At 45.9% G+C, this 26,911-nt stretch overlaps 1 protein-coding gene across 1 annotated transcript in view; it reads left to right on the forward strand.

Moving 5' to 3' along the window:
* Positions 1-435: 435 nt before the first annotated feature.
* Positions 436-26,911, forward strand: part of LOC115790339 (TRPM8 channel-associated factor homolog) — a 30,849-nt gene continuing 4,373 nt past the window's right edge. The window contains exons 1-7 of the mRNA XM_030744167.1: positions 436-573; positions 868-1,542; positions 2,496-2,712; positions 3,072-3,363; positions 3,524-3,825; positions 4,079-4,253; positions 25,274-25,368. Coding sequence (XP_030600027.1) covers positions 896-1,542; positions 2,496-2,712; positions 3,072-3,363; positions 3,524-3,825; positions 4,079-4,253; positions 25,274-25,368 — 1,728 coding nt within the window. The 5' untranslated portion in view covers positions 436-573; positions 868-895. The remainder of the gene's footprint in view (positions 574-867; positions 1,543-2,495; positions 2,713-3,071; positions 3,364-3,523; positions 3,826-4,078; positions 4,254-25,273; positions 25,369-26,911) is intronic.

The following is a 26,911-nucleotide window of genomic DNA, read 5'->3' on the forward strand; positions in this document are numbered from 1 at the left end:
GCAGCTAGGATCACAATTAAAGAGCATTCACATACTGAGTATGCTGACATACTGCTATATATTTCCATACCTCTACCTGAATTTGTCCTTGTTTGTCCCTGAGTTTTCATCACTATAAATCCATTTTCATATCACTCGAAATATGGTAGGTATCATGCAAAACCCACAGATGCAGATTTCTTTAAAAAAAAAGAAAAAAATGGATGTTCTTGTTGTTGCATTTATTTCACCTCCTTTTCTCTGTTGTACTCACAACATTCACAACTATTTATGACAGATGACAGGGTGAACAGGTTTTTCTGTGGGCTTTATGTTCATTTAGGATGTGTCACTGATAACATCATTCACAGACTAAGACTGTTGATATATTGCTGTTTTTTTCCATACATCTTGCTTAGTATGGCTCTCAGCAGTCCTTCTGTGGGTTGTCACCACTAAAAACCCTCCTCTGATCATCACCTCATATAGGGCCTCTCATTCACATGCTTCCTTCTGTGCTGTCAGGTAGAGCTCTTGGTGTGTGTTGAAATCTGTTGTGCTGCAGTCTAATACAACCAGAGAGTTTACTTACAGGTAAAAACATATAATTAAATTGAATCCGTTTATTCTTTTAACTTGTGTTTGGTTGCAATGACATGTGTAAACTCTGGTGCCAAGTTGAAAGCAACTATTTAAATTTTAATCTCTGAACCAGCCTTTTATTATTATTATTTTTTAACAATTTGTTGTATAGCTTGTTATGTGTAACACATTAGCATCAGTATTGCTTTCATTTTATTTTTTATTTTTGTTGAGCTTTTTTTTCATGGAAGAAATACTGTGAAATCTTATCTGCTAACACAATTTGTTCTCCACCTTCTTTGTCAGTCTTCAGAGTCTTCAAATCCTATTGACCATGTCCATCCAGTCATTCCAAAACCAACATGAGGAGGCCTACGCCTCCCTGATGAGAGGCATGAAGGAGCTGGAACTACAGGGACCCTGTGTTCCCAGTGACCTGCTGCTGATCGGAGACCATGCCTTTCCTTTGGCAATGAACAGCCGAGGCCATGTGCTGATGGCTGCCTCTCTGTATGGCAGTGGAAGGATTGTGGTCCTGGGTCATGAGGGCTACCTGACTGCCTTTCCTGTTCTGGTAGAAAATGCTGTGACCTGGCTGAGAGGTGATAGATCTGATAACCTCTCTGTAGAGGTGCACAGAAATGTCAGTGCAGTTGCTGATAACCTCCAAAAATCCAGCTTCCAAGCAGAAGTTGTGGGGGCCTTCAGTGACAACCCAGAGGTTGGTGTTTATGTGACAGACACCTACAGCGTGGGTTCAGACCCGAAGGAGCTGGTGTCGTTTCTGAAAGCCGGAGGAGGGGTGCTGATAGCGGGGCAGGCGTGGAGTTGGGCTGCAGATCACCCCAAAGAGAACACGCTGCATCAGTTTGATGGGAATAAAGTGTCGGGTGTGGCAGGGATCTACTTCTCTGATCATCCGGGCGATGTGGAGAATCTGCCTGTCTACCCTCAGATCCCTTCTTCCTGGATGTCTGTAGTGTAAGTGCATGTTAGTTCTATTTTATTAGACAGCTACAAAGATCGCTCTTTGCAAAGGTTACAAATTTTAAGCTGAACACTCTACAGTTTTATTAAAAGTGAAATGCTTTTCATTTAAGTTATTTAACTCAGCTGATTTCAAATTAAATATGACATGAAATAAATTGCAAGGTACTATAGATTATATATAAATTTTTTAAAAATAATTTAATTTATTGCTTTCTAGAGTGTTCAAATAGATTTCAATTTGAAGAAGAGGCAGGGAAATTACACAGGACGGGACGCCAACCTGCGCCGTCCGCACCGCCATGTGGCATCCAGGGTCGCCTGCTCCTCCATTGAGCACCCCAGGCACTCATGAGTGCCTCTTTTTTTAAAATCTACAAATGTACTTAAACAAACATTTGTTAAAATAGTGAATTTTCTGTGAATCAACTTATTTAACAGTTACTGATTTAATTAATTATTCTACCTTTTTGATATGACTAACAACAAATCTTTACACTTTGGGGAATCGTTCATGATTATCTGCATATGTATTTGGTATCTGATTATTTAAAAACTGAACTACAAACAACAATTCAAAGATGAAAGATGAAGTGGTGTTTAGATTTTTTGTAATGATATAAGGTAAACTCCAAGAAAATGAGTCAGCGGCACTAACTGGAACTATATTACACAACTTAAAATGCTCAACAAATTTAAGTGTACTCAAAACATCTGAGTTAGAATTCATTTTTAATTCATTTAATTTATGGGAATGAGTGGCTCCAACTTTTTCAGCAGATTAAGTTAACTGAACTTACTTCTTTTATTAAGATATACTGTTAGGTTTTACAGTGTACACAGTCCCTGCTATTTTTTTTTTTAATGCAGAAACAGATTTGATAAATGCAGTTTACTCAATTATGAACTCAGTTTTATACAAATCCTCTTCCACCTTTCAAATACAGCATTGGTAAAGATTTTGAGGACGACCTGCAGTTCTTGCTCCAGGGGATTTCAGAGTTTGAGCTCCCACCTGGGTCTACTGCTTCTGAGCTTCTAGTCCACGGCCCACTAGCTTTTCCCATCGGGACCACAAATGATGGACAGGTCTTCCTGGCAGGAAGCTACTATGGACAGGGACGAGTTATTGTGACAACACATGAAGGATACTTGGGAACAGAGGTAAAGCCGACACCATGAATTGGTCTTAAAGTTTTCATGAACATATAATAAGAATTTGCTTAAATCCACAAAAAATCCATAGCATGATTTAATTTAGATAATAAATATGATTGACTTTCAATTATAGTCAAATAAAAGGACATTTTAGAACAGTGTAATTATTGTGTTAATATGTGTAAGTTTGAATAAAAGTTTGAACTGCCAAGACTTTTAAGAAAATATTTTGAATGCCAAATATTCAGGGTTAGGGTTGGGAGTTAGGAGTTAAAACTAAAATGTTGCTGCTGATCTGCCAAACATTTTCTAGATCAGATAAACACACGGCTGCCTTTGTTTCCACTTTCTTTCCTCTGTTTTAGAGCTTGGCTCCATTCTGGCAAAACGCCATCCACTGGTTGGATGAAGGCCGCAGAGGGGTTGTTGGCTGTACGATGGATCGTCCACTCAATATTCTCAGTGAGTCAGGGCTGCAGTGTGAGACGACAGACTTCAGGAAAGACCTCAGCGTGTTTGTGTGTACGGCGTATATCACTGAGCAATTGGAGGAAATCCAAAACTTCGTGGCAGAGGGAGGAGGCCTGCTGATTGGAGGACACGCCTGGTGGTGGGCACAGACACATGATGGGCAAAATGTCCTAACAGAATTCTCAGGTATGATAATGTAACACTAGAGTCTGATAATATAAACTTGAGGATCTGGGTGCTCCTGGTCCAGATAATGTGACATGGTGTAGTATGTTGCCTAGATAAAAAACCTTTTTGTGGAAAACCAAAATATACAGTAGATTAAGTCAGATTTGCTGTCTTTTAGGGAACAAGCTCCTGAACAAAATGGGACTGAGCGTGTTGGGATCAACGCTCGAAGGAGGATCATACAAAGCCCCTGATCCCAGCCAGGCTATTAGAGATACCTACCACTTCCGCCATCTTCTACACTGTTTCGCTGCCCATGTGACTACAGATGAACAACTTAGCGAGCATGAAGAGAGAAACCTGAAAAGGCTGGGCTACGACTGCAACACTTACTTGCAGATGAAAGCCTATAACTCCGCCCACTACAGACAAGTGCTGACCGCACTTACTGAGGTGTTGATGAGGTCAGGCCTGCCACAGGTGAGTAGACCAGAAATTATCTTCTAAAACAACAGAATTGCCATGAATGATACAAAGAATGATCCAAAGCTGACTGACACATCACAGATATTAACCATTAATGTGTGTTAGAAAAATGTCTTTATAATTTTTAATCTGAGTGACAGCTGCTCCCGTGTATGCGTGGGGTTTGGTGGGTTTGTTTTGTTGTAAGCTGCAGATCCTTTGATAATGTGAGAAACATATTTTATAAGATTCACCATTCATTTTCAAGGTGAGTGAAAGCTGCCCTGTAAGGAGTCCCAAAGACCGCCTCCTTCTCACAGTGGGGCCAGAGTTATATAAGGTTTCCCCAAATCCTGATGCCCTCCTGCCCCACCTCCTCAAGAACAATCCACTGATGCCCGTTGTCTATAACCACCGGATCAATATTGATGTCAAGACAGCAGGTCAGATCTCACTGCTGTGTTCAAAGTTGCAATCTGCTTATCATTTTAATTGATGTACAGTATGTGTGCATAAGTTATTGTTTCACAACATATTTGAATTGCACAGCAGTGTTCTGCATGCTGCAGTAATATTTGTGCTTGATGTTATACAGTATTAATCTATGTTAATCATGTTTCTGAATATGTGAAAGATATGAAGATTTTTTTACCTGCATATGTGTTTTAGATAGCACAGGATATTCCCCTCTCCATGGTCAAATGACCCCTATGGAAGAAATATCAAGGGAACAGTTCATCCTGCCCAGGATAGGGTTACTGGGGCAACACACTGGAGCCAGGCCAGGGGGAGGAAACTTGAGGGAAAGCATTTTATGGCCGGGCCTTAGCTCGTGGTGCTCAGCCAGGTGCATCCCAAAGAGGAGACATGGGCCCACCCTCCTATAGGCCCCACACCAGCAGGAGGAGTGATAGGGGTCAGGTACAGTGTGTGCCAGGCCGTTGCCAAGGGCAGAGTCTTTAGCACACCAATCCTTAGCTATTCAGACTGACATTTGAGATGTGGAATGTCACCTCTCTGGTGGGGACAGAGCCTGAGCTAGTGTGTGAGGTTGAGAGATACTGGTTAGATATAGTTGGGCTCACCTCAATGCACGGTCTGGGCTCTGGAACCAGTCTCCTGACTCTGTTCCAGCCTGGAGTTGGCCACTGTAAGAGGTGATGAGCTGGACTGAGTATCCTTGTATTCCCTTGGCTTGCTGCCTTTACATTGGAGTTTGGCTGAAAGGATTGTTTTCCTGTGACTTTGAGCTGACTATTGTCTGCACTGATGTGCCAAATGATAGTTCAGAATACTCAGCCTTCTTGGAGTTACTGGGTGGGGTGCTCAAGGGTGTTCCATCCAGTGACTCCATCAACCTCCTGGGAGACTTAAATGCTCATGTGGGCAATGACAGTGAAACCCTGGAGGGGTGTGATTGGGAGGAACAGCCTGCCTGATCTGAACCTGAGTGGTGTTTTGTTATTGGACTTCTGTGCAAACCACAGCTTGGAAGGATGCTAGACAGACCTGACCCAACTAATCTTTTAGTGAGAGTGTACCAGAAATGCCTGGCTGAGGCCCCAGTCCAGGAGCTCTTCAACTCCCAACTCCAGCAGAACTTCAATAGCATTCTGTGGGAGGCTGAGGATGTCACGCCCAAATGAACGATGTCCCGAGCCTCCATTGTTGAGGTTACTGCACAGAACTGCAGCTGCAAGGTGGTTGGTACCTGTTGTGGTGGTAATCCCCAAACAACATGGTGGACACCTGAGGAGAAGGAAGCCATCAAACTGAAGAAGGAATCCTATCAGGCTTGTTCAGCATGTGGGACTCTGGAGGCAGATGACAGGTACTGTCAGGCCAAGCAGAACGTGACGAGGGCAGTGGATGAAGCAAAAACTCAGGTGTGGGAGGAGTATGGTGAGGCCCTGGGAAAAGACTCTCGGATAGCCTCAAAGTGACTCTGGCAAACCGTCAGGTGACTTAGGAGAGGGTAGCGGTGCTCTACCTACACTGAGGTCACTGGGTGGGGTCACTGAGGCAGTTGGATGACTCCTGGGTATCAGGGCCTCTGGGGTGAACAAGATTCGCCCTGAGTTCCTGAGGGCTCTGGACGTTGTGGGGCTTTCTTGATTTACACTCCTCTGCAACATCACATGATTTGTTGCAGTGCCACTAGATTGGCATACTGGAGTGCTGGTCCCCATCTATAAGAAGGAGGACTAGAGTGTGTGTTCCAACTGTCAGAGATCACACTCCTCAGCCTTCCTGGGAAGGTCTAGGCCAGGGTGCTTGAAAGGAGGGGCCATCTGGTAGTCAAACCTCAGCTCCAAGAGGAACACTGAGGCTTTTGTCATGGTCACAGAACACTATACCGGCTTTTAATTCTTTCAAGAGTATTTAAGTGTGTATGGATGTTTGCCTATCCAGGCTACATGTATTCTGTGAATTGGAGAAGGCATTCAACCATGTCCATCATACAATCTCCCTGTACAACAGCAGCAAAAGCTTGGTCTGCATTACCGGCAATAAGTCGGACTGGTTTCCTGTGGGTGTTGGACTCCAGCAGGATTGCCCTTTGTCACCAATTCTGTTCAGAATTTTTATGGGCAGAAAGCTTCCACCTTGGTGGCCTCAGGATCTCATTCTTCTTTTTGTTGATGATGCAGTCCTTTTGTCTTCGACAGGTGGTGACCTCCAGCTCACACTGGAATGGTTCGCAGCTGCATGTGAAGCGGCTGGTGTGAGAATTAACACCTCTAATCTGAGGTCATAGTCCTCAGCCGGAAAAGGCTGGACTACTCACTCTGGCTCAGAGATGAGTTGCTGCCCCAAGTGGTGGCGTTTGAGAAGGGAGCGGGAAATTGACAGACAGATTGGGGCTGCATCAGCAGTGATGCAGATGTTACACTGGTCTGTTGTGGTAAAGAGAGAGTTGCGTGTGAAAGTGAACCTGTCAATTTACCAGTAAATCTATGTCCCTACCCTTACCGATGGTCATGAGTTTTGGTTAGTGATCGTAAGAAGAAGATTGTGGATACAAGTGGCAGAAATCAGCTTCCTCCAAAGGGTGGCTGGGCTCTCCCTTAGAGATAGGGTGAGGAGTGCAATCACTTGGGAGGGGCTCAGAGTAGAGTTGCCAGTCTTCCTGGTTCGGGCATCTGATTAGCATGCCTCCTGGGCACTTCTTGGATGAGGTGTTCCGGGCATGTCCTACCGAGAGGAGGCCCTGAGGCAGACCCAGGACACATTAGAGAGATTATGTGTCTCGGCTGGCCTAGGAATGCCCCGGACGAGCTGGAGGAGGAGGTGGCTGGATGGAGAGAGAGGTATGGTCTCCTTTGCTTAGGCTTCTGCCCCGACTTCCCAGCCCCAGATTGGTGGAAAAAAAGGGATTGATGGATGGATAAATGTAACTGACTCTGGTCTTATAATAATAATAATAATAATAATAATTAAAGCCGCAAGCGGCGTTTTACGGCCCTCGCTGCCTGCGCGACCGCCAAACCCAGCGCGAGCCGCAAGTGAGCCCCCGCGAACCCCCAGCGAGCCACCTACGAGCTCCGCAAATCTCCAGCCAGCCACCTGCGAGCCCCGCAAACCCCACTGCATGCCGCCCGAGAGCCGCTGCTCCTGCAACCTGCGACCTGCCTTCCCTGCGAACAACCTGCCCTGCAAACAGCCTGCAACCCACCTGCGAGCCACCTGAGATCCCCCTTCAAGCTGTCAGAGAGCCACCTGTTCTGCCAAATGTAATCCCCACTGGCAAAAGATGAAAATCTTGGCAAGGATGGACATGATAACACTGGTGAATCTATCTATTTGACTGTCGCGAAGTTGTCTACCTTTTTTCATGCATTTCAGAAAACCTAAATGTGATTCCCACCATCTAATGCTTTTGTTCCATCTGTAGGGGGCACTAGTGCACTTGTTGCTCTGAATCCACAAATCTAAATTAAGTCTTGTCCAGTACATAAGGGAAAGGAAATGGCAAGCAAAGTGCAGAAAGAGTGCGTGAGTGATTGCGCAATACGTGTGACAAGGTTGTGGTTTGTCCATAGTGACGTCATGTTGACATTGGGGTGGTGGTCACGGCTGCAGCGTGCAAAAAAGGGCATAGGTCTGATTGACTTTTCTGATCAGGAGTATCTGAAGAACATGTAAAAAAATTTTCATGCATTTCAAAGAAAGTAATGCGGTGGACCTCCATACAAAATTTCAGTTTCTTCTGTAGGGGGCGCTATTGCAGCAATCGCCATTGTTTCTCCACTTATGGATTCAGTGTAGGTGTGTTCAAAAATGATTCCATTTTGGGGCAGATCGGGCAAAGCACGTGCGATTGATGGCAGGAAAGAGGACAGAAATTTTTGGTCAAACGAACGCCAAATTCAGGGGCCTCGTGTGACAAGCCCGTTGAATTGAATACGAAGCCTTCGATAACTTTGGATGCCCCATGTCTCTAGATAATGCTGAGCCATTTTGGGTTTAGTGGGTCAAATGCCCTAGGAGAAGTTCGCGCAAATACGAGGTGTCCAACAGTGCAAAATTGTCAAAAACAGAATTTAAAGCCAAGCTAGCGGATTTCCTGTGGGAATGTGGACATGGGTGTCATTGACTTTTTTGATCGTGCTGGGGTAAAGAATGTTTGTCTCGAATTGCATGCATGTCTGAGAAAGTAAATTGTTGGCTCCCCATATAAACGCAACGCACATTTGCGGTGTGGTGGCGCGTGTGGCGTGCAAAATTGGGCATAGGTCTGATTGCCTTTTCTGACCAGGAGGATCTGAGGATTGTGTACAAAAATTTTCATGCATACCAGAGAAACTAATTTTGTGGACCCCCATACAAATTTTCATTTTGTTCTGTAGGGGGCGCTATGGCATCAATCGACGTGGTTTCTGCACTTATGGATTCAGTGTAGGTGTGTTCATAAATGATTCCATTTTGGGGCAGATCGGGCAAAGCATGTGCGATTGATGGCAGGAAAGAGGACCGGAATTATTGGTCAAACGAAGGCCAACTTCAGGGGCCTAGTGTGACAAGACAATTGAAATGAATACGAAGCCTTCGATAACTTTAGATGCCCTATGTCTCTAAATGATGCTGAGCCATTTTGGTGTTTGTGGGTCAAATGCTGTAGGAGAAGTTCGCGCAAATACAAGGTGAGCGAAATTGCTGACTCGGCAAAAGCCAAATTTCAAGTGAACCTGAGGGATTTCCTGTGGGTCATGCAGGGGTGCCTCAAGAGGATTTTTTGTTTGTCCTGACATGATCTATGTGTGACGAGAATTTCATGAATCTAGGGCAAACTTGAATTTGGCCTCTCCCATAGGGGCCCGAAAAATGAAATTTCCAGGGGGCGCAGTGTAGCCGTGTTTTTGAGTTAGTTTGTGGCGACATTAAAATACGTAATTTTTCGCCAGACCTGACCACCATGCAAAAAATGGTGACTTTTCGCGCATGTTCAGGGGGTCAAAATTGGGTTCAAAGAGAGAGAAAGTATAATAATAATAATAATTAAAGCCGCAAGCGGCGTTTTACGGCCCTCGCTGCCTGCGCGACCGCCAAACCCAGCGCGAGCCGCAAGTGAGCCCCCGCGAACCCCCAGCGAGCCACCTACGAGCTCCGCAAATCTCCAGCCAGCCACCTGCGAGCCCCGCAAACCCCACTGCATGCCGCCTGAGAGCCGCTGCTCCTGCAACCTGCGACCTGCCTTCCCTGCGAACAACCTGCCCTGCAAACAACCTGCAACCCACCTGCGAGCCACCTGAGATCCCCCTTCAAGCTGTCAGAGAGCCACCTGTTCTGCCAAATGGAATCCCCACTGGCAAAAGATGAAAATCTTGGCAAGGATGGACATGATAACACTGTTGAATCTATCTATTTGACTGTTGCGAAGTTTTCTACCTTTTTGTCATGCATTTCAGAAAACCTAAATGTGATTCCCACCATCTAATGATTTTGTTCCATCTGTAGGGGGCACTAGTGCACTTGTTGCTCTGAATCCACAAATCTAAATTAAGTCTTGTCCAGTACATAAGGGAAAGGAAATTGCAAGCAAAGTGCAGAAAGAGTGCGTGAGTGATTGCGCAATACGTGTGACAAGGTTGTGGTTTGTCCATAGTGACGTCATCTTGACATTGGGGTGGTGGTCACGGCTGCAGCGTGCAAAATAGGGCATAGGTCTGATTGAAATGCATGAAAATTTTTTTACATGTTCTTCAGATACTCCTGATCAGAAAAGTCAAAGAAAGTAATGCGGTGGACCTCCATACAAAATTGCAGTGTCTTCTGTAGGGGGCGCTATTGGAGCAATCGCCATTGTTTCTCCACTTATGGATTCAGTGTAGGTGTGTTCATAAATGATTCCATTTTGGGGCAGATCGGGCAAAGCACGTGCGATTGATGGCAGGAAAGAGGACCGGAATTTTTGGTCAAACGAACGCCAAATTCAGGGGCCTCATGTGACAAGCCCGTTGAATTGAATACGAAGCCTTCGATAACTTTGGATGCCCTATGTCTCTAGATGATGCAGAGCCATTTTGGTGTTAGCGCGTCAAATGCCCTAGGAGAAGTTCGAGCAAATATGAGGTGTCCAACAGTGCAAAATTGGCAAAAACAGAATTTCAAGCCAAGCTAGCGGATTTCCTGTGGGAATGTGGGCATGGGTGTCATTGACTTTTTTGATCGTGCTGGGGTACAGAATGTTTGTCTCGAATTGCATGCATTTCTGAGAAAGTAAATTGTTGGCTCCCCATATAAACGCAACGCACATTTGCGGTGTGGTGGCGCGTGTGGCGTGCAAAATTGGGCATAGGTCTGATTGCCTTTTCTGACCAGGAGGATCTGAAGATGGTGTAAAAAAATTTTCATGCATACCAGAGAAACTAATTTTGTGGACCCCCATACAAATTTTCATGTTGTTCTGTAGGGGGCGCTATTGCATCAATCGACATGGTTTCTGCACTTATGGATTCAGTGTAGGTGTGTTCATAAATGATTCCATTTTGGGGCAGATCGGGCAAAACATGTGCGATTGATGGCAGGAAAGAGGACCGGAATTTTTGGTCAAACGAAGGCCAACTTCAGGGGCCTAGTGTGACAAGACCATTGAATTGAATACGAAGCCTTCGATAACTTTAGATGCCCTATGTCTCTAAATGATGCTGAGCCATTTTGGTGTTTGTGGGTCAAATGCTCTAGGAGAAGTTCGCGCAAATACAAGGTGAGCGAAATTGCTGACTCGGCGAAAGCCAAATTTCAAGTCAACCTGGTGGATTTCCTGTGGGTCATGGAGGGGTGCCTCAAGAGGATTTATTGTTTGTCCAGACATGCTCTATGTGTGACGAGAATTTCATGACTCTAGGGCAAACTTGAATTTGGCCTCTCCCATAAGGGCCCGAAAAATGAAATTTCCAGGGGGCGCTGTGGAGCCGTGTTTTGGAGTTTGTTTGTGGCGACATTAAAATACGTAATTTTTCGCCAGACCTGACCACCATGCAAAAAATGGTGACTTTTCGCGCATGTTCAGGGGGTCAAATTTAGGTTCAAAGAGAGAGAAAGTATAATAATAATAATAAAGAAAAATAATAATAATAATTAAAGCCGCAAGCGGCGTTTTACGGCCCTCGCTGCCTGCGCGACCGCCAAACCCAGCGCGAGCCGCAAGTGAGCCCCCGCGAACCCCCAGCGAGCCACCTACGAGCTCCGCAAATCTCCAGCCAGCCACCGGCGAGCCCCGCAAACCCCACTGCATGCCGCCTGAGAGCCGCTGCTCCTGCAACCTGCGACCTGCCTTCCCTGCGAACAACCTGCCCTGCAAACAGCCTGCAACCCACCTGCGAGCCACCTGAGATCCCCCTTCAAGCTGTCAGAGAGCCACCTGTTCTGCCAAATGTAATCCCCACTGGCAAAAGATGAAAATCTTGGCAAGGATGGACATGATAACACTGTTGAATCTATCTATTTGACTGTCGCGAAGTTGTCTACCTTTTTTCATGCATTTCAGAAAACCTAAATGTGATTCCCACCATCTAATGCTTTTGTTCCATTTGTAGGGGGCACTAGTGCACTTGTTGCTCTGAATCCACAAATCTAAATTAAGTCTTGTCCAGTACATAAGGGAAAGGAAATGGCAAGCAAAGTGCAGAACGAGTGCGTGAGTGATTGCGCAATACCTGTGACAAGGTTGTGGTTTGTCCGTAGTGACGTCATGTTGACATTGGGGTGGTGGTCACGGCTGCAGCGTGCAAAAAAGGGCATAGGTCTGATGGACTTTTCTGATCAGGAGTATCTGAAGAACATGTAAAAAAATTTTCATGCATTTCAAAGAAAGTAATGCGGTGGACCTCCATACAAAATTGCAGTTTCTTCTGTAGGGGGCGCTATTGCAGCAATCGCCATTGTTTCTCCACTTATGGATTCAGTGTAGGTGTGTTCATAAATGATTCCATTTTGGGGCAGATCGGGCAAAGCACGTGCGATTGATGGCAGGAAAGAGGACAGAAATTTTTGGTCAAACGAACGCCAAATTCAGGGGCCTCGTGTGACAAGCCCGTTGAATTGAATACGAAGCCTTCGATAACTTTGGATGCCCCATGTCTCTAGATGATGCTGAGCCATTTTGGGTTTAGTGGGTCAAATGCCCTAGGAGAAGTTCGCGCAAATACGAGGTGTCCAACAGTGCAAAATTGGCAAAAACAGAATTTCAAGCCAAGCTAGCGGATTTCCTGTGGGAATGTGGACATGGGTGTCATTGACTTTTTTGATCGTGCTGGGGTAAAGAATGTTTGTCTCGAATTGCATGCATGTCTGAGAAAGTAAATTGTTGGCTCCCCATATAAACGCAACGCACATTTGCGGTGTGGTGGCGCGTGTGGCGTGCAAAATTGGGCATAGGTCTGATTGCCTTTTCTGACCAGGAGGATCTGAGGATTGTGTACAAAAATTTTCATGCATACCAGAGAAACTAATTTTGTGGACCCCCATACAAATTTTCATTTTGTTCTGTAGGGGGCGCTATGGCATCAATCGACGTGGTTTCTGCACTTATGGATTCAGTGTAGGTGTGTTCATAAATGATTCCATTTTGGGGCAGATCGGGCAAAGCATGTGCGATTGATGGCAGGAAAGAGGACCGGAATTATTGGTCAAACGAAGGCCAACTTCAGGGGCCTAGTGTGACAAGACAATTGAAATGAATACGAAGCCTTCGATAACTTTAGATGCCCTATGTCTCTAAATGATGCTGAGCCATTTTGGTGTTTGTGGGTCAAATGCTGTAGGAGGAGTTCGCGCAAATACAAGGTGAGCGAAATTGCTGACTCGGCAAAAGCCAAATTTCAAGTGAACCTGGTGGATTTCCTGTGGGTCATGCAGGGGTGCCTCAAGAGGATTTTTTGTTTGTCCTGACATGATCTATGTGTGACGAGAATTTCATGAATCTAGGGCAAACTTGAATTTGGCCTCTCCCATAGGGGCCCGAAAAATGAAATTTCCAGGGGGCGCAGTGTAGCCGTGTTTTTGAGTTAGTTTGTGGCGACATTAAAATACGTAATTTTTCGCCAGACCTGACCACCATGCAAAAAATGGTGACTTTTCGCGCATGTTCAGGGGGTCAAAATTGGGTTCAAAGAGAGAGAAAGTATAATAATAATAATAATTAAAGCCGCAAGCGGCGTTTTACGGCCCTCGCTGCCTGCGTGACCGCCAAACCCAGCGCGAGCCGCAAGTGAGCCCCCGCGAACCCCCAGCGAGCCACCTACGAGCTCCGCAAATCTCCAGCCAGCCACCGGCGAGCCCCGCAAACCCCACTGCATGCCGCCTGAGAGCCGCTGCTCCTGCAACCTGCGACCTGCCTTCCCTGCGAACAACCTGCCCTGCAAACAGCCTGCAACCCACCTGCGAGCCACCTGAGATCCCCCTTCAAGCTGTCAGAGAGCCACCTGTTCTGCCAAATGTAATCCCCACTGGCAAAAGATGAAAATCTTGGCAAGGATGGACATGATAACACTGTTGAATCTATCTATTTGACTGTCGCGAAGTTGTCTACCTTTTTTCATGCATTTCAGAAAACCTAAATGTGATTCCCACCATCTAATGCTTTTGTTCCATTTGTAGGGGGCACTAGTGCACTTGTTGCTCTGAATCCACAAATCTAAATTAAGTCTTGTCCAGTACATAAGGGAAAGGAAATGGCAAGCAAAGTGCAGAACGAGTGCGTGAGTGATTGCGCAATACGTGTGACAAGGTTGTGGTTTCTCCATAGTGACGTCATGTTGACATTGGGGTGGTGGTCACGGCTGCAGCGTGCAAAAAAGGGCATAGGTCTGATGGACTTTTCTGATCAGGAGTATCTGAAGAACATGTAAAAAAATTTTCATGCATTTCAAAGAAAGTAATGCGGTGGACCTCCATACAAAATTGCAGTTTCTTCTGTAGGGGGCGCTATTGCAGCAATCGCCATTGTTTCTCCACTTATGGATTCAGTGTAGGTGTGTTCATAAATGATTCCATTTTGGGGCAGATCGGGCAAAGCACGTGCGATTGATGGCAGGAAAGAGGACAGAAATTTTTGGTCAAACGAACGCCAAATTCAGGGGCCTCGTGTGACAAGCCCGTTGAATTGAATACGAAGCCTTCGATAACTTTGGATGCCCCATGTCTCTAGATAATGCTGAGCCATTTTGGGTTTAGTGGGTCAAATGCCCTAGGAGAAGTTCGCGCAAATACGAGGTGTCCAACAGTGCAAAATTGGCAAAAACAGAAATTCAAGCCAAGCTAGCGGATTTCCTGTGGGAATGTGGACATGGGTGTCATTGACTTTTTTGATCGTGCTGGGGTAAAGAATGTTTGTCTCGAATTGCATGCATGTCTGAGAAAGTAAATTGTTGGCTCCCCATATAAACGCAACGCACATTTGCGGTGTGGTGGCGCGTGTGGCGTGCAAAATTGGGCATAGGTCTGATTGCCTTTTCTGACCAGGAGGATCTGAGGATTGTGTACAAAAATTTTCATGCATACCAGAGAAACTAATTTTGTGGACCCCCATACAAATTTTCATTTTGTTCTGTAGGGGGCGCTATGGCATCAATCGACGTGGTTTCTGCACTTATGGATTCAGTGTAGGTGTGTTCATAAATGATTCCATTTTGGGGCAGATCGGGCAAAGCATGTGCGATTGATGGCAGGAAAGAGGACCGGAATTATTGGTCAAACGAAGGCCAACTTCAGGGGCCTAGTGTGACAAGACAATTGAAATGAATACGAAGCCTTCGATAACTTTAGATGCCCTATGTCTCTAAATGATGCTGAGCCATTTTGGTGTTTGTGGGTCAAATGCTGTAGGAGAAGTTCGCGCAAATACAAGGTGAGCGAAATTGCTGACTCGGCAAAAGCCAAATTTCAAGTGAACCTGCTGGATTTCCTGTGGGTCATGCAGGGGTGCCTCAAGAGGATTTTTTGTTTGTCCTGACATGATCTATGTGTGACGAGAATTTCATGAATCTAGGGCAAACTTGAATTTGGCCTCTCCCATAGGGGCCCGAAAAATGAAATTTCCAGGGGGCGCAGTGTAGCCGTGTTTTTGAGTTAGTTTGTGGCGACATTAAAATACGTAATTTTTCGCCAGACCTGACCACCATGCAAAAAATGGTGACTTTTCGCGCATGTTCAGGGGGTCAAAATTGGGTTCAAAGAGAGAGAAAGTATAATAATAATAATAATAATAATAATAATAAAGAATAATGGAGAATTCGAGCAAAAACAATTAGGCGTTTTCCCAGTCACCCCGACGCATACCTTTTCGGAAACGTCTCGACCTGACCCACGTCCCTATGAGGTCGGGGGTCACTGGCGACCGCGTCCCATGCGACCGTGGGGATTTTAACGCATTTTGGGGTATGTGGCATAGTGAATCCAATAGGCTCCTCGCCGAGACTTCGTCGGCTCGGGCCTAATAATAATAATAATAATAATAATAATAAAGAATAATGGAGAATTCGAGCAAAAACAATTAGGCGTTTTCCCAGTCACCCCGACGCATACCTTTTCGGAAACGTCTCGACCTGACCCACGTCCCTATGAGGTCGGGGGTCACTGGCGACCGCGTCCCATGCGACCGTGGGGATTTTAACGCATTTTGGGGTATGTGGCATAGTGAATCCAATAGGCTCCTCGCCGAGACTTCGTCGGCTCGGGCCTAATAATAATAATAATAAAGAATAATGGAGAATTCGAGCAAAAACAATTAGGCGTTTTCCCAGTCACCCCGACGCATACCTTTTCGGAAACGTCTCGTCCTGACCCACGTCCCTATGAGGTCAGGGGTCACTGGCGACCGCGTCCCATGCGACCGTGGGGATTTTAACGCATTTTGGGGTATGTGGCATAGTGAATCCAATAGGCTCCTCGCCGAGACTTCGTCGGCTCGGGCCTAATAATAATAATTAAAGCCGCAAGCGGCGTTTTACGGCCCTCGCTGCCTGCGCGACCGCCAAACCCAGCGCGAGCCGCAAGTGAGCCCCCGCGAACCCCCAGCGAGCCACCTACGAGCTCCGCAAATCTCCAGCCAGCCACCTGCGAGCCCCGCAAACCCCACTGCATGCCGCCTGAGAGCCGCTGCTCCTGCAACCTGCGACCTGCCTTCCCTGCGAACAACCTGCCCTGCAAACAGCCTGCAACCCACCTGCGAGCCACCTGAGATCCCCCTTCAAGCTGTCAGAGAGCCACCTGTTCTGCCAAATGGAATCCCCACTGGCAAAAGATGAAAATCTTGGCAAGGATGGACATGATAACACTGTTGAATCTATCTATTTGACTGTTGCGAAGTTTTCTACCTTTTTTCATGCATTTCAGAAAACCTAAATGTGATTCCCACCATCTAATGCTTTTGTTCCATCTGTAGGGGGCGCTAGTGCACTTGTTGCTCTGAATCTACAAATCTAAATTAAGTCTTGTCCAGTACATAAGGGAAAGGAAATTGCAAGCAAAGTGCAGAAAGAGTGCGTGAGTGATTGCGCAATACGTGTGACAAGGTAGTGGTTTCTCCATAGTGACGTCATCTTGCCATTGGGGTGGTGGTCACGGCTGCAGCGTGCAAAATTGGGCATAGGTCTGATTGCCTTTTCTGACCAGGAGGATCTGAAGATTGTGTACAAAAATTTTCATGCATACCAGAGAAACTAATTTTGTGGACCCCCATACAAATTTTCATTTTGTTCTGTAGGGGGCGCTATGGCATCAATCGACGTGGTTTCTGCACTTATGGATTCAGTGTAGGTGTGTTCATAAATGATTCCATTTTGGGGCAGATCGGGCAAAGCATGTGCGATTGATGGCAGGAAAGAGGACGGGAATTTTTGGTCAAACGAACGCCAAATTCAGGGGCCTCATGTGACAAGCCCGTTGAATTGAATACGAAGCCTTCGATAACTTTGGATGCCCTATGTCTGTAGATGATGCAGAGCCATTTTGGTGTTAGTGCGTCAAATGCCCTAGGAGAAGTTCGAGCAAATATGAGGTGTCCAACAGTGCAAAATTGGCAAAAACAGAATTTCAAGCCAAGCTAGCGGATTTCCTGTGGGAATGTGGGCATGGGTCTCATTGACTTTTTTGATCGTGCTGGGGTACAGAATGTTTGTCTCGAATTGCATGCATGTCTGAGAAAGTAAATTGTTGGCTCCCCATATAAACGCAACGCACATTTGCGGTGTGGTGGCGCGTGTGGCGTGCAAAATTGGGCATAGGTCTGATTGCCTTTTCTGACCAGGAGGATCTGAAGATTGTGTAAAAAAATTTTCATGCATACCAGAGAAACTAATTTTGTGGACCCCCATACAAATTTTCATTTTGTTCTGTAGGGGGCGCTATGGCATCAATCGACGTGGTTTCTGCACTTATGGATTCAGTGTAGGTGTGTTCATAAATGATTCCATTTTGGGGCAGATCGGGCAAAGCATGTGCGATTGATGGCAGGAAAGAGGACCGGAATTATTGGTCAAACGAAGGCCAACTTCAGGGGCCTAGTGTGACAAGACAATTGAAATGAATACGAAGCCTTCGATAACTTTAGATGCCCTATGTCTCTAAATGATGCTGAGCCATTTTGGTGTTTGTGGGTCAAATGCTGTAGGAGAAGTTCGCGCAAATACAAGGTGAGCGAAATTGCTGACTCGGCAAAAGTCAAATTTCAAGTGAACCTGGTGGATTTCCTGTGGGTCATGCAGGGGTGCCTCAAGAGGATTTTTTGTTTGTCCTGACATGATCTATGTGTGACGAGAATTTCATGAATCTAGGGCAAACTTGAATTTGGCCTCTCCCATAGGGGCCCGAAAAATGAAATTTCCAGGGGGCGCAGTGTAGCCGTGTTTTTGAGTTAGTTTGTGGCGACATTAAAATACGTAATTTTTCGCCAGACCTGACCACCATGCAAAAAATGGTGACTTTTCGCGCATGTTCAGGGGGTCAAAATTGGGTTCAAAGAGAGAGAAAGTATAATAATAATTAAAGCCGCAAGCGGCGTTTTACGGCCCTCGCTGCGTGCGCGACCGCCAAACCCAGCGCGAGCCGCAAGTGAGCCCCCGCGAACCCCCAGCGAGCCACCTACGAGCTCCGCAAATCTCCAGCCAGCCACCTGCGAGCCCCGCAAACCCCACTGCATGCCGCCTGAGAGCCGCTGCTCCTGCAACCTGCGACCTGCCTTCCCTGCGAACAACGTGCCCTGCAAACAGCCTGCAACCCACCTGCGAGCCACCTGAGATCCCCCTTCAAGCTGTCAGAGAGCCAACTGTTCTGCCAAATGTAATCCCCACTGGCAAAAGATGAAAATCTTGGCAAGGATGGACATGATAACACCGTTGAATCTATCTATTTGACTGTGGCGAAGTTTTCTACCTTTTTTCATGCATTTCAGAAAACCTAAATGTGATTCCCACTATCTAATGCTTTTGTTCCATCTGTAGGGGGCACTAGTGCACTTGTTGCTCTGAATCCACAAATCTAAATGAAGTCTTGTACAGTACATAAGGGAAAGGAAAATGCAAGCAAAGTGCAGAAAGAGTGCGTGAGTGATTGCGCAATACGTGTGAGAAGGTTGTGGTTTCTCCATAATGATGTCATCTTGACATTGGGGTGGTGGTCACGGCTGCAGCGTGCAAAATAGGGCATAGGTCTGATTGACTTTTCTGATCAGGAGTATCTGAAGAACATGTAAAAAAATTTTCATGCATTTCAAAGAAACCAATGCGGTGGACCTCCATACAAAATTTCAGTTTCTTCTGTAGGGGGCGCTATTGCAGCAATCGCCATTGTTTCTCCACGTATGGATTCAGTGTAGGTGTGTTCATAAATTATTCTATTTTGGGGCAGATCGGGCAAAGCACGTGCGATTGATGGCAGGAAAGAGGACGGGAATGTTTGGTCAAACAAACGCCAAATTCAGGGGCCTCGTGTGACAAGCCCGTTGAATTGAATACGAAGCCTTCGATAACTTTGGATGCCCCATGTCTCTAGATAATGCTGAGCCATTTTGGGTTTAGTGGGTCAAATGCCCTAGGAGAAGTTCGCGCAAATACGAGGTGTCCAACAGTGCAAAATTGGCAAAAACAGAATTTCAAGCCAAGCTAGCGGATTTCCTGTGGGAATGTGGACATGGGTGTCATTGACTTTTTTGATCGTGCTGGGGTAAAGAATGTTTGTCTCGAATTGCATGCATGTCTGAGAAAGTAAATTGTTGGCTCCCCATATAAACGCAACGCACATTTGCGGTGTGGTGGCGCGTGTGGCGTGCAAAATTGGGCATAGGTCTGATTGCCTTTTCTGACCAGGAGGATCTGAGGATTGTGTACAAAAATTTTCATGCATACCAGAGAAACTAATTTTGTGGACCCCCATACAAATTTTCATTTTGTTCTGTAGGGGGCGCTATGGCATCAATCGACGTGGTTTCTGCACTTATGGATTCAGTGTAGGTGTGTTCATAAATGATTCCATTTTGGGGCAGATCGGGCAAAGCATGTGCGATTGATGGCAGGAAAGAGGACCGGAATTATTGGTCAAACGAAGGCCAACTTCAGGGGCCTAGTGTGACAAGACAATTGAAATGAATACGAAGCCTTCGATAACTTTAGATGCCCTATGTCTCTAAATGATGCTGAGCCATTTTGGTGTTTGTGGGTCAAATGCTGTAGGAGAAGTTCGCGCAAATACAAGGTGAGCGAAATTGCTGACTCGGCAAAAGCCAAATTTCAAGTGAACCTGGTGGATTTCCTGTGGGTCATGCAGGGGTGCCTCAAGAGGATTTTTTGTTTGTCCTGACATGTTCTATGTGTGACGAGAATTTCATGAATCTAGGGCAAACTTGAATTTGGCCTCTCCCATAGGGGCCCGAAAAATGAAATTTCCAGGGGGCGCAGTGTAGCCGTGTTTTTGAGTTAGTTTGTGGCGACATTAAAATACGTAATTTTTCGCCAGACCTGACCACCATGCAAAAAATGGTGACTTTTCGCGCATGTTCAGGGGGTCAAAATTGGGTTCAAAGAGAGAGAAAGTATAATAATAATAAATAATAATAAAGAATTAAAGCCGCAAGCGGCGTTTTACGGCCCTCGCTGCCTGCGCGACCGCCAAACCCAGCGCGAGCCGCAAGTGAGCCCCCGCGAACCCCCAGCGAGCCACCTACGAGCTCCGCAAATCTCCAGCCAGCCACCTGCGAGCCCCGCAAACCCCACTGCATGCCGCCATGAGAGCCGCTGCTCCTGCAACCTGCGACCTGCCTTCCCTGCGAACAACCTGCCCTGCAAACAGCCTGCAACCCACCTGCGAGCCACCTGAGATCCCCCTTCAAGCTGTCAGAGAGCCACCTGTTCTGCCAAATGTAATCCCCACTGGCAAAAGATGAAAATCTTGGCAAGGATGGACATGATAACACTGTTGAATCTATCTATTTGACTGTCGCGAAGTTGTCTACCTTTTTTCATGCATTTCAGAAAACCTAAATGTGATTCCCACCATCTAATGCTTTTGTTCCATCTGTAGGGGGCACTAGTGCACTTGTTGCTCTGAATCCACAAATCTAAATTAAGTCTTGTCCAGTACATAAGGGAAAGGAAATGGCAAGCAAAGTGCAGAAAGAGTGCGTGAGTGATTGCGCAATACGTGTGAGAAGGTTGTGGTTTCTCCATAGTGACGTCATGTTGACATTGGGGTGGTGGTCACGGCTGCAGCGTGCAAAAAAGGGCATAGGTCTGATTGACTTTTCTGATCAGGAGTATCTGAAGAACATGTAAAAAAATTTTCATGCATTTCAAAGAAAGTAATGCGGTGGACCTCCATACAAAATTTCAGTTTCTTCTGTAGGGGGCGCTATTGCAGCAATCGCCATTGTTTCTCCACTTATGGATTCAGTGTAGGTGTGTTCATAAATGATTCCATTTTGGGGCAGATCGGGCAAAGCACGTGCGATTGATGGCAGGAAAGAGGACAGAAATTTTTGGTCAAACGAACGCCAAATTCAGGGGCCTCGTGTGACAAGCCCGTTGAATTGAATACGAAGCCTTCGATAACTTTGGATGCCCCATGTCTCTAGATAATGCTGAGCCATTTTGGGTTTAGTGGGTCAAATGCCCTAGGAGAAGTTCGCGCAAATACGAGGTGTCCAACAGTGCAAAATTGGCAAAAACAGAATTTCAAGCCAAGCTAGCGGATTTCCTGTGGGAATGTGGACATGGGTGTCATTGACTTTTTTGATCGTGCTGGGGTAAAGAATGTTTGTCTCGAATTGCATGCATGTCTGAGAAAGTAAATTGTTGGCTCCCCATATAAACGCAACGCACATTTGCGGTGTGGTGGCGCGTGTGGCGTGCAAAATTGGGCATAGGTCTGATTGCCTTTTCTGACCAGGAGGATCAGAGGATTGTGTACAAAAATTTTCATGCATACCAGAGAAACTAATTTTGTGGACCCCCATACAAATTTTCATTTTGTTCTGTAGGGGGCGCTATGGCATCAATCGACGTGGTTTCTGCACTTATGGATTCAGTGTAGGTGTGTTCATAAATGATTCCATTTTGGGGCAGATCGGGCAAAGCATGTGCGATTGATGGCAGGAAAGAGGACCGGAATTATTGGTCAAACGAAGGCCAACTTCAGGGGCCTAGTGTGACAAGACAATTGAAATGAATACGAAGCCTTCGATAACTTTAGATGCCCTATGTCTCTAAATGATGCTGAGCCATTTTGGTGTTTGTGGGTCAAATGCTGTAGGAGAAGTTCGCGCAAATACAAGGTGAGCGAAATTGCTGACTCGGCAAAAGCCAAATTTCAAGTGAACCTGGTGGATTTCCTGTGGGTCATGCAGGGGTGCCTCAAGAGGATTTTTTGTTTGTCCTGACATGATCTATGTGTGACGAGAATTTCATGAATCTAGGGCAAACTTGAATTTGGCCTCTCCCATAGGGGCCCGAAAAATGAAATTTCCAGGGGGCGCAGTGTAGCCGTGTTTTTGAGTTAGTTTGTGGCGACATTAAAATACGTAATTTTTCGCCAGACCTGACCACCATGCAAAAAATGGTGACTTTTCGCGCATGTTCAGGGGGTCAAAATTGGGTTCAAAGAGAGAGAAAGTATAATAATAATAATAATAATAATAATTAAAGCCGCAAGCGGCGTTTTACGGCCCTCGCTGCGTGCGCGACCACCAAACCCAGCGCGAGCCGCAAGTGAGCCCCCGCGAACCCCCAGCGAGCCACCTACGAGCTCCGCAAATCTCCAGCCAGCCACCTGCGAGCCCCGCAAACCCCACTGCATGCCGCCTGAGAGCCGCTGCTCCTGCAACCTGCGACCTGCCTTCCCTGCGAACAACGTGCCCTGCAAACAGCCTGAAACCCACCTGCGAGCCACCTGAGATCCCCCTTCAAGCTGTCAGAGAGCCAACTGTTCTGCCAAATGTAATCCCCACTGGCAAAAGATGAAAATCTTGGCAAGGATGGACATGATAACACCGTTGAATCTATCTATTTGACTGTGGCGAAGTTTTCTACCTTTTTTCATGCATTTCAGAAAACCTAAATGTGATTCCCACTATCTAATGCTTTTGTTCCATCTGTAGGGGGCACTAGTGCACTTGTTGCTCTGAATCCACAAATCTAAATGAAGTCTTGTACAGTACATAAGGGAAAGGAAAATGCAAGCAAAGTGCAGAAAGAGTGCGTGAGTGATTGCGCAATACGTGTGAGAAGGTTGTGGTTTCTCCATAATGATGTCATCTTGACATTGGGGTGGTGGTCACGGCTGCAGCGTGCAAAATAGGGCATAGGTCTGATTGACTTTTCTGATCAGGAGTATCTGACGAACATGTAAAAAAATTTTCATGCATTTCAAAGAAACCAATGCGGTGGACCTCCATACAAAATTTCAGTTTCTTCTGCAGGGGGCGCTATTGCAGCAATCGCCATTGTTTCTCCACGTATGGATTCAGTGTAGGTGTGTTCATAAATTATTCTATTTTGGGGCAGATCGGGCAAAGCACGTGCGATTGATGGCAGGAAAGAGGACGGGAATGTTTGGTCAAACGAACGCCAAATTCAGGGGCCTCATGTGACAAGCCCGTTGAATTGAATACGAAGCCTTCGATAACTTTGGATGCCCTATGTCTCTAGATGATGCAGAGGCATTTTGGTGTTAGCGCGTCAAATGCCCTAGGAGAAGTTCGAGCAAATATGAGGTGTCCAACAGTGCAAAATTGGCAAAAACAGAATTTCAAGCCAAGCTAGCGGATTTCCTGTGGGAATGTGGGCATGGGTCTCATTGACTTTTTTGATCGTGCTGGGGTACAGAATGTTTGTCTCGAATTGCATGCATGTGTGAGAAAGTAAATTGTTGGCTCCCCATATAAACGCAACGCACATTTGCGGTGTGGTGGTGCCTGTGGCGTGCAAAATTGGGCATAGGTCTGATTGCCTTTTCTGACCAGGAGGATCAGAAGATTGTGTAAAAAAATTTTCATGCATACCAGAGAAACTAATTTTGTGGACCCCCATACAAATTTTCATTTTGTTCTGTAGGGGGCGCTATGGCATCAATCGACGTGGTTTCTGCACTTATGGATTCAGTGTAGGTGTGTTCATAAATGATTCCATTTTGGGGCAGATCGGGCAAAGCATGTGCGATTGATGGCAGGAAAGAGGACCGGAATTTTTGGTCAAACGAAGGCCAACTTCAGGGGCCTAGTGTGACAAGACCATTGAATTGAATACGAAGCCTTCGATAACTTTAGATGCCCTATGTCTCTAAATGATGCTGAGCCGTTTTGGTGTTTGTGGGTCAAATGCTGTAGTAGAAGTTCGCGCAAATACAAGGTGAGCGAAATTGCTGACTCGGCGAAAGCCAAATTTCAAGTCAACCTGGTGGATTTCCTGTGGGTCATGGAGGGGTGCCTCAAGAGGATTTATTGTTTGCCCAGACATGCTCTATGTGTGACGAGAATTTCATGACTCTAGGGCAAACTTGAATTTGGCCTCTCCCATAAGGGCACCGAAAAATGAAATTTCCAGGGGGCGCTGTGGAGCCGTGTTTTGGAGTTAGTTTGTGGCGACATTAAAATACGTAATTTTTCGCCAGACCTGACCACCATGCAAAAAATGGTGACTTTTCGTGCACATTCAGGGGGTCAAATTTGGGTTCAAAGAGAGAGAAAGTATAATAATAATAAAGAAAAATAATAATAATAATAAAGAATAATGGAGAATTCGAGCAAAAACAATTAGGCGTTTTCCCAGTCACCCCGACGCATACCTTTTCGGAAACGTCTCGACCTGACCCACGTCCCTATGAGGTCAGGGGTCACTGGCGACCGCGTCCCATGCGACCGTGGCGACCGCGTCCCATGCGACCGTGGGGATTTTAATGCATTTTGGGGTATGTGGCATAGTGAATCCAATAGGCTCCTCGCCGAGACTTCGTCGGCTCGGGCCTAATAATAATAATAATAATAAAGAATAATGGAGAATTCGAGCAAAAACAATTAGGCGTTTTCCCAGTCACCCCGACGCATACCTTTTCGGAAACGTCTCGACCTGACCCACGTCCCTATGAGGTCGGGGGTCACTGGCGACCGCGTCCCATGCGACCGTGGGGATTTTAACGCATTTTGGGGTATGTGGCATAGTGAATCCAATAGGCTCCTCGCCGAGACTTCGTCGGCTCGGGCCTAATAATAATAAAGAATAATGGAGAATTCGAGCAAAAACAATTAGGCGTTTTCCCAGTCACCCCGACGCATACCTTTTCGGAAACGTCTCGACCTGACCCACGTCCCTATGAGGTCGGGGGTCACTGGCGACCGCGTCCCATGCGACCGTGGGGATTTTAACGCATTTTGGGGTATGTGGCATAGTGAATCCAATAGGCTCCTCGCCGAGACTTCGTCGGCTCGGGCCTAATAATAATAATAATAATAATAATAATACATAAGTATGTTTTTCAGATGGGGAAGAGTGGATCAGTACAGGTCTCTACCTCTCTCCTGGTATGAAGACCTACGTGGCCATACCACCTCAGATTGTCAACAAGGATTGGAAGGTACTACACATAAAATAATTTGATTTTGAGATCAGAGATAATGCTGACCCCATGCAAGTCTCTGTTCCTAGCATTAACCAAGGACCACCATAAGTACAGCTCAGAGTCCAGTCCAGCCCAGTGGACTGCCCCCAGTAGTATCATGATATGGCAAGCCTCAACTGCCAATATCTATCCTTCTTATCCCACGTGTTTGCAACAGGTCCCATTTTTATCCAACGTGACATCACTCATTGGCTTTGAAGCCCCATTTTGAAGCCTCAACTTCAGTTTTTTGGCCACAGACATTTTTTTTTTTAAGCCAGACGTGACCATATTTGGATGAGAGAGGGTTAAATTTCAAAATATAAAAAGTATTCTTATTAGCTCTCACAGATACAGGTATAATTGTATAGATGATTGCATAAAATGCTACAAGAGGAGTGAGTGAAGGGCCTCGCCCACCCAAATTTGACTTATCAGTCAATGTGGCAACAGTCCAAACATAAGTGCATAAGTGAACCCAGAACTCTGACAGACACCACAAGGGCAGCACCTGGGAGTACCAGTCAAAGTTTGGACACACTCATCCATTCATATGAATGGATGAGTGTGTCCAAACTTTGACGGACCAGAAGTCATTCCTTTCAGTCCTTCACTCATGGATGAGTGAAGGACTGAAACTGTCTCAGCAGCTACTTTTGAGGCAGTAGGAAGTCCACCACAAAGGTGTCATGGTCCTGTGCCGTTTGCTCAGGTTTTTGTTTCTGCTATTGTTGTATGTCTTCTGGGGTTCTGAGTTTACTTACAGTTAAGAATTCTTAGTCGTTATAGTTTACTGAGTCTTGTTGAGTCTTAGTTATACTTGTTTGTTTTTAGTTCGTGTTTCCCTTGTTCTTCTCTTGCCCACGTTCTTGTGCTCTGGTGTGCGTTTTAACCCTCAAGACAGAATACTTGACACATCCCCATGTCAAGTCTTCTGTGTTGTGTTTCTGGTGTCTGTATCTTCCCTGTTTAGTTGCATCCACGTCCAATTTATGTGTCGCGGTCTGGATGTGTTTTTGTATTTCATCTGTGGACCTGCTTCCTTGTATTGTGTCAAGTCTCTGTGCGTATGTTACATTCTGTCACTTCTTGTTTAATTTTTTCAGACACCTGTTTTGTGTGTGTTGGGCTTAGTTTCGCTTCCCCTGTGCTCCCAGATGTTTCCACTCTCCTCTCGTTACCTCGTGTGTATTTACTGTCTGTGTTGTTGTCTAGGTTTCCTGTGAGCTGTGTACATCTTTGTTCTTTTTTTCCCTTTTGTTTCTTAAGGGTTTTATGTTTTGTACTCTGCCCTGCTCTAGGTTTGGGATTTTTATTCTGTAAGAGCCTCCAGTATTAAAGCTATTTTGAGTTCAGCTCTGTTTCACACGTCCTGCATTTTTATCCTCCCCTGCCTGTCACACAGGCAACATTCTTGACAAAATGTTTGCCCTGTCCCGAAAGCCTGCATTGGCCCAACTAAACACTATTATTTGTCTCAACTCTCCTGAGGGGAACTGGGACTCTTGGCCATTCTTAT

This window comes from Archocentrus centrarchus, chromosome 13 (genome assembly GCF_007364275.1).
Source record: "Archocentrus centrarchus isolate MPI-CPG fArcCen1 chromosome 13, fArcCen1, whole genome shotgun sequence".
Taxonomy (NCBI): domain Eukaryota; kingdom Metazoa; phylum Chordata; class Actinopteri; order Cichliformes; family Cichlidae; genus Archocentrus; species Archocentrus centrarchus.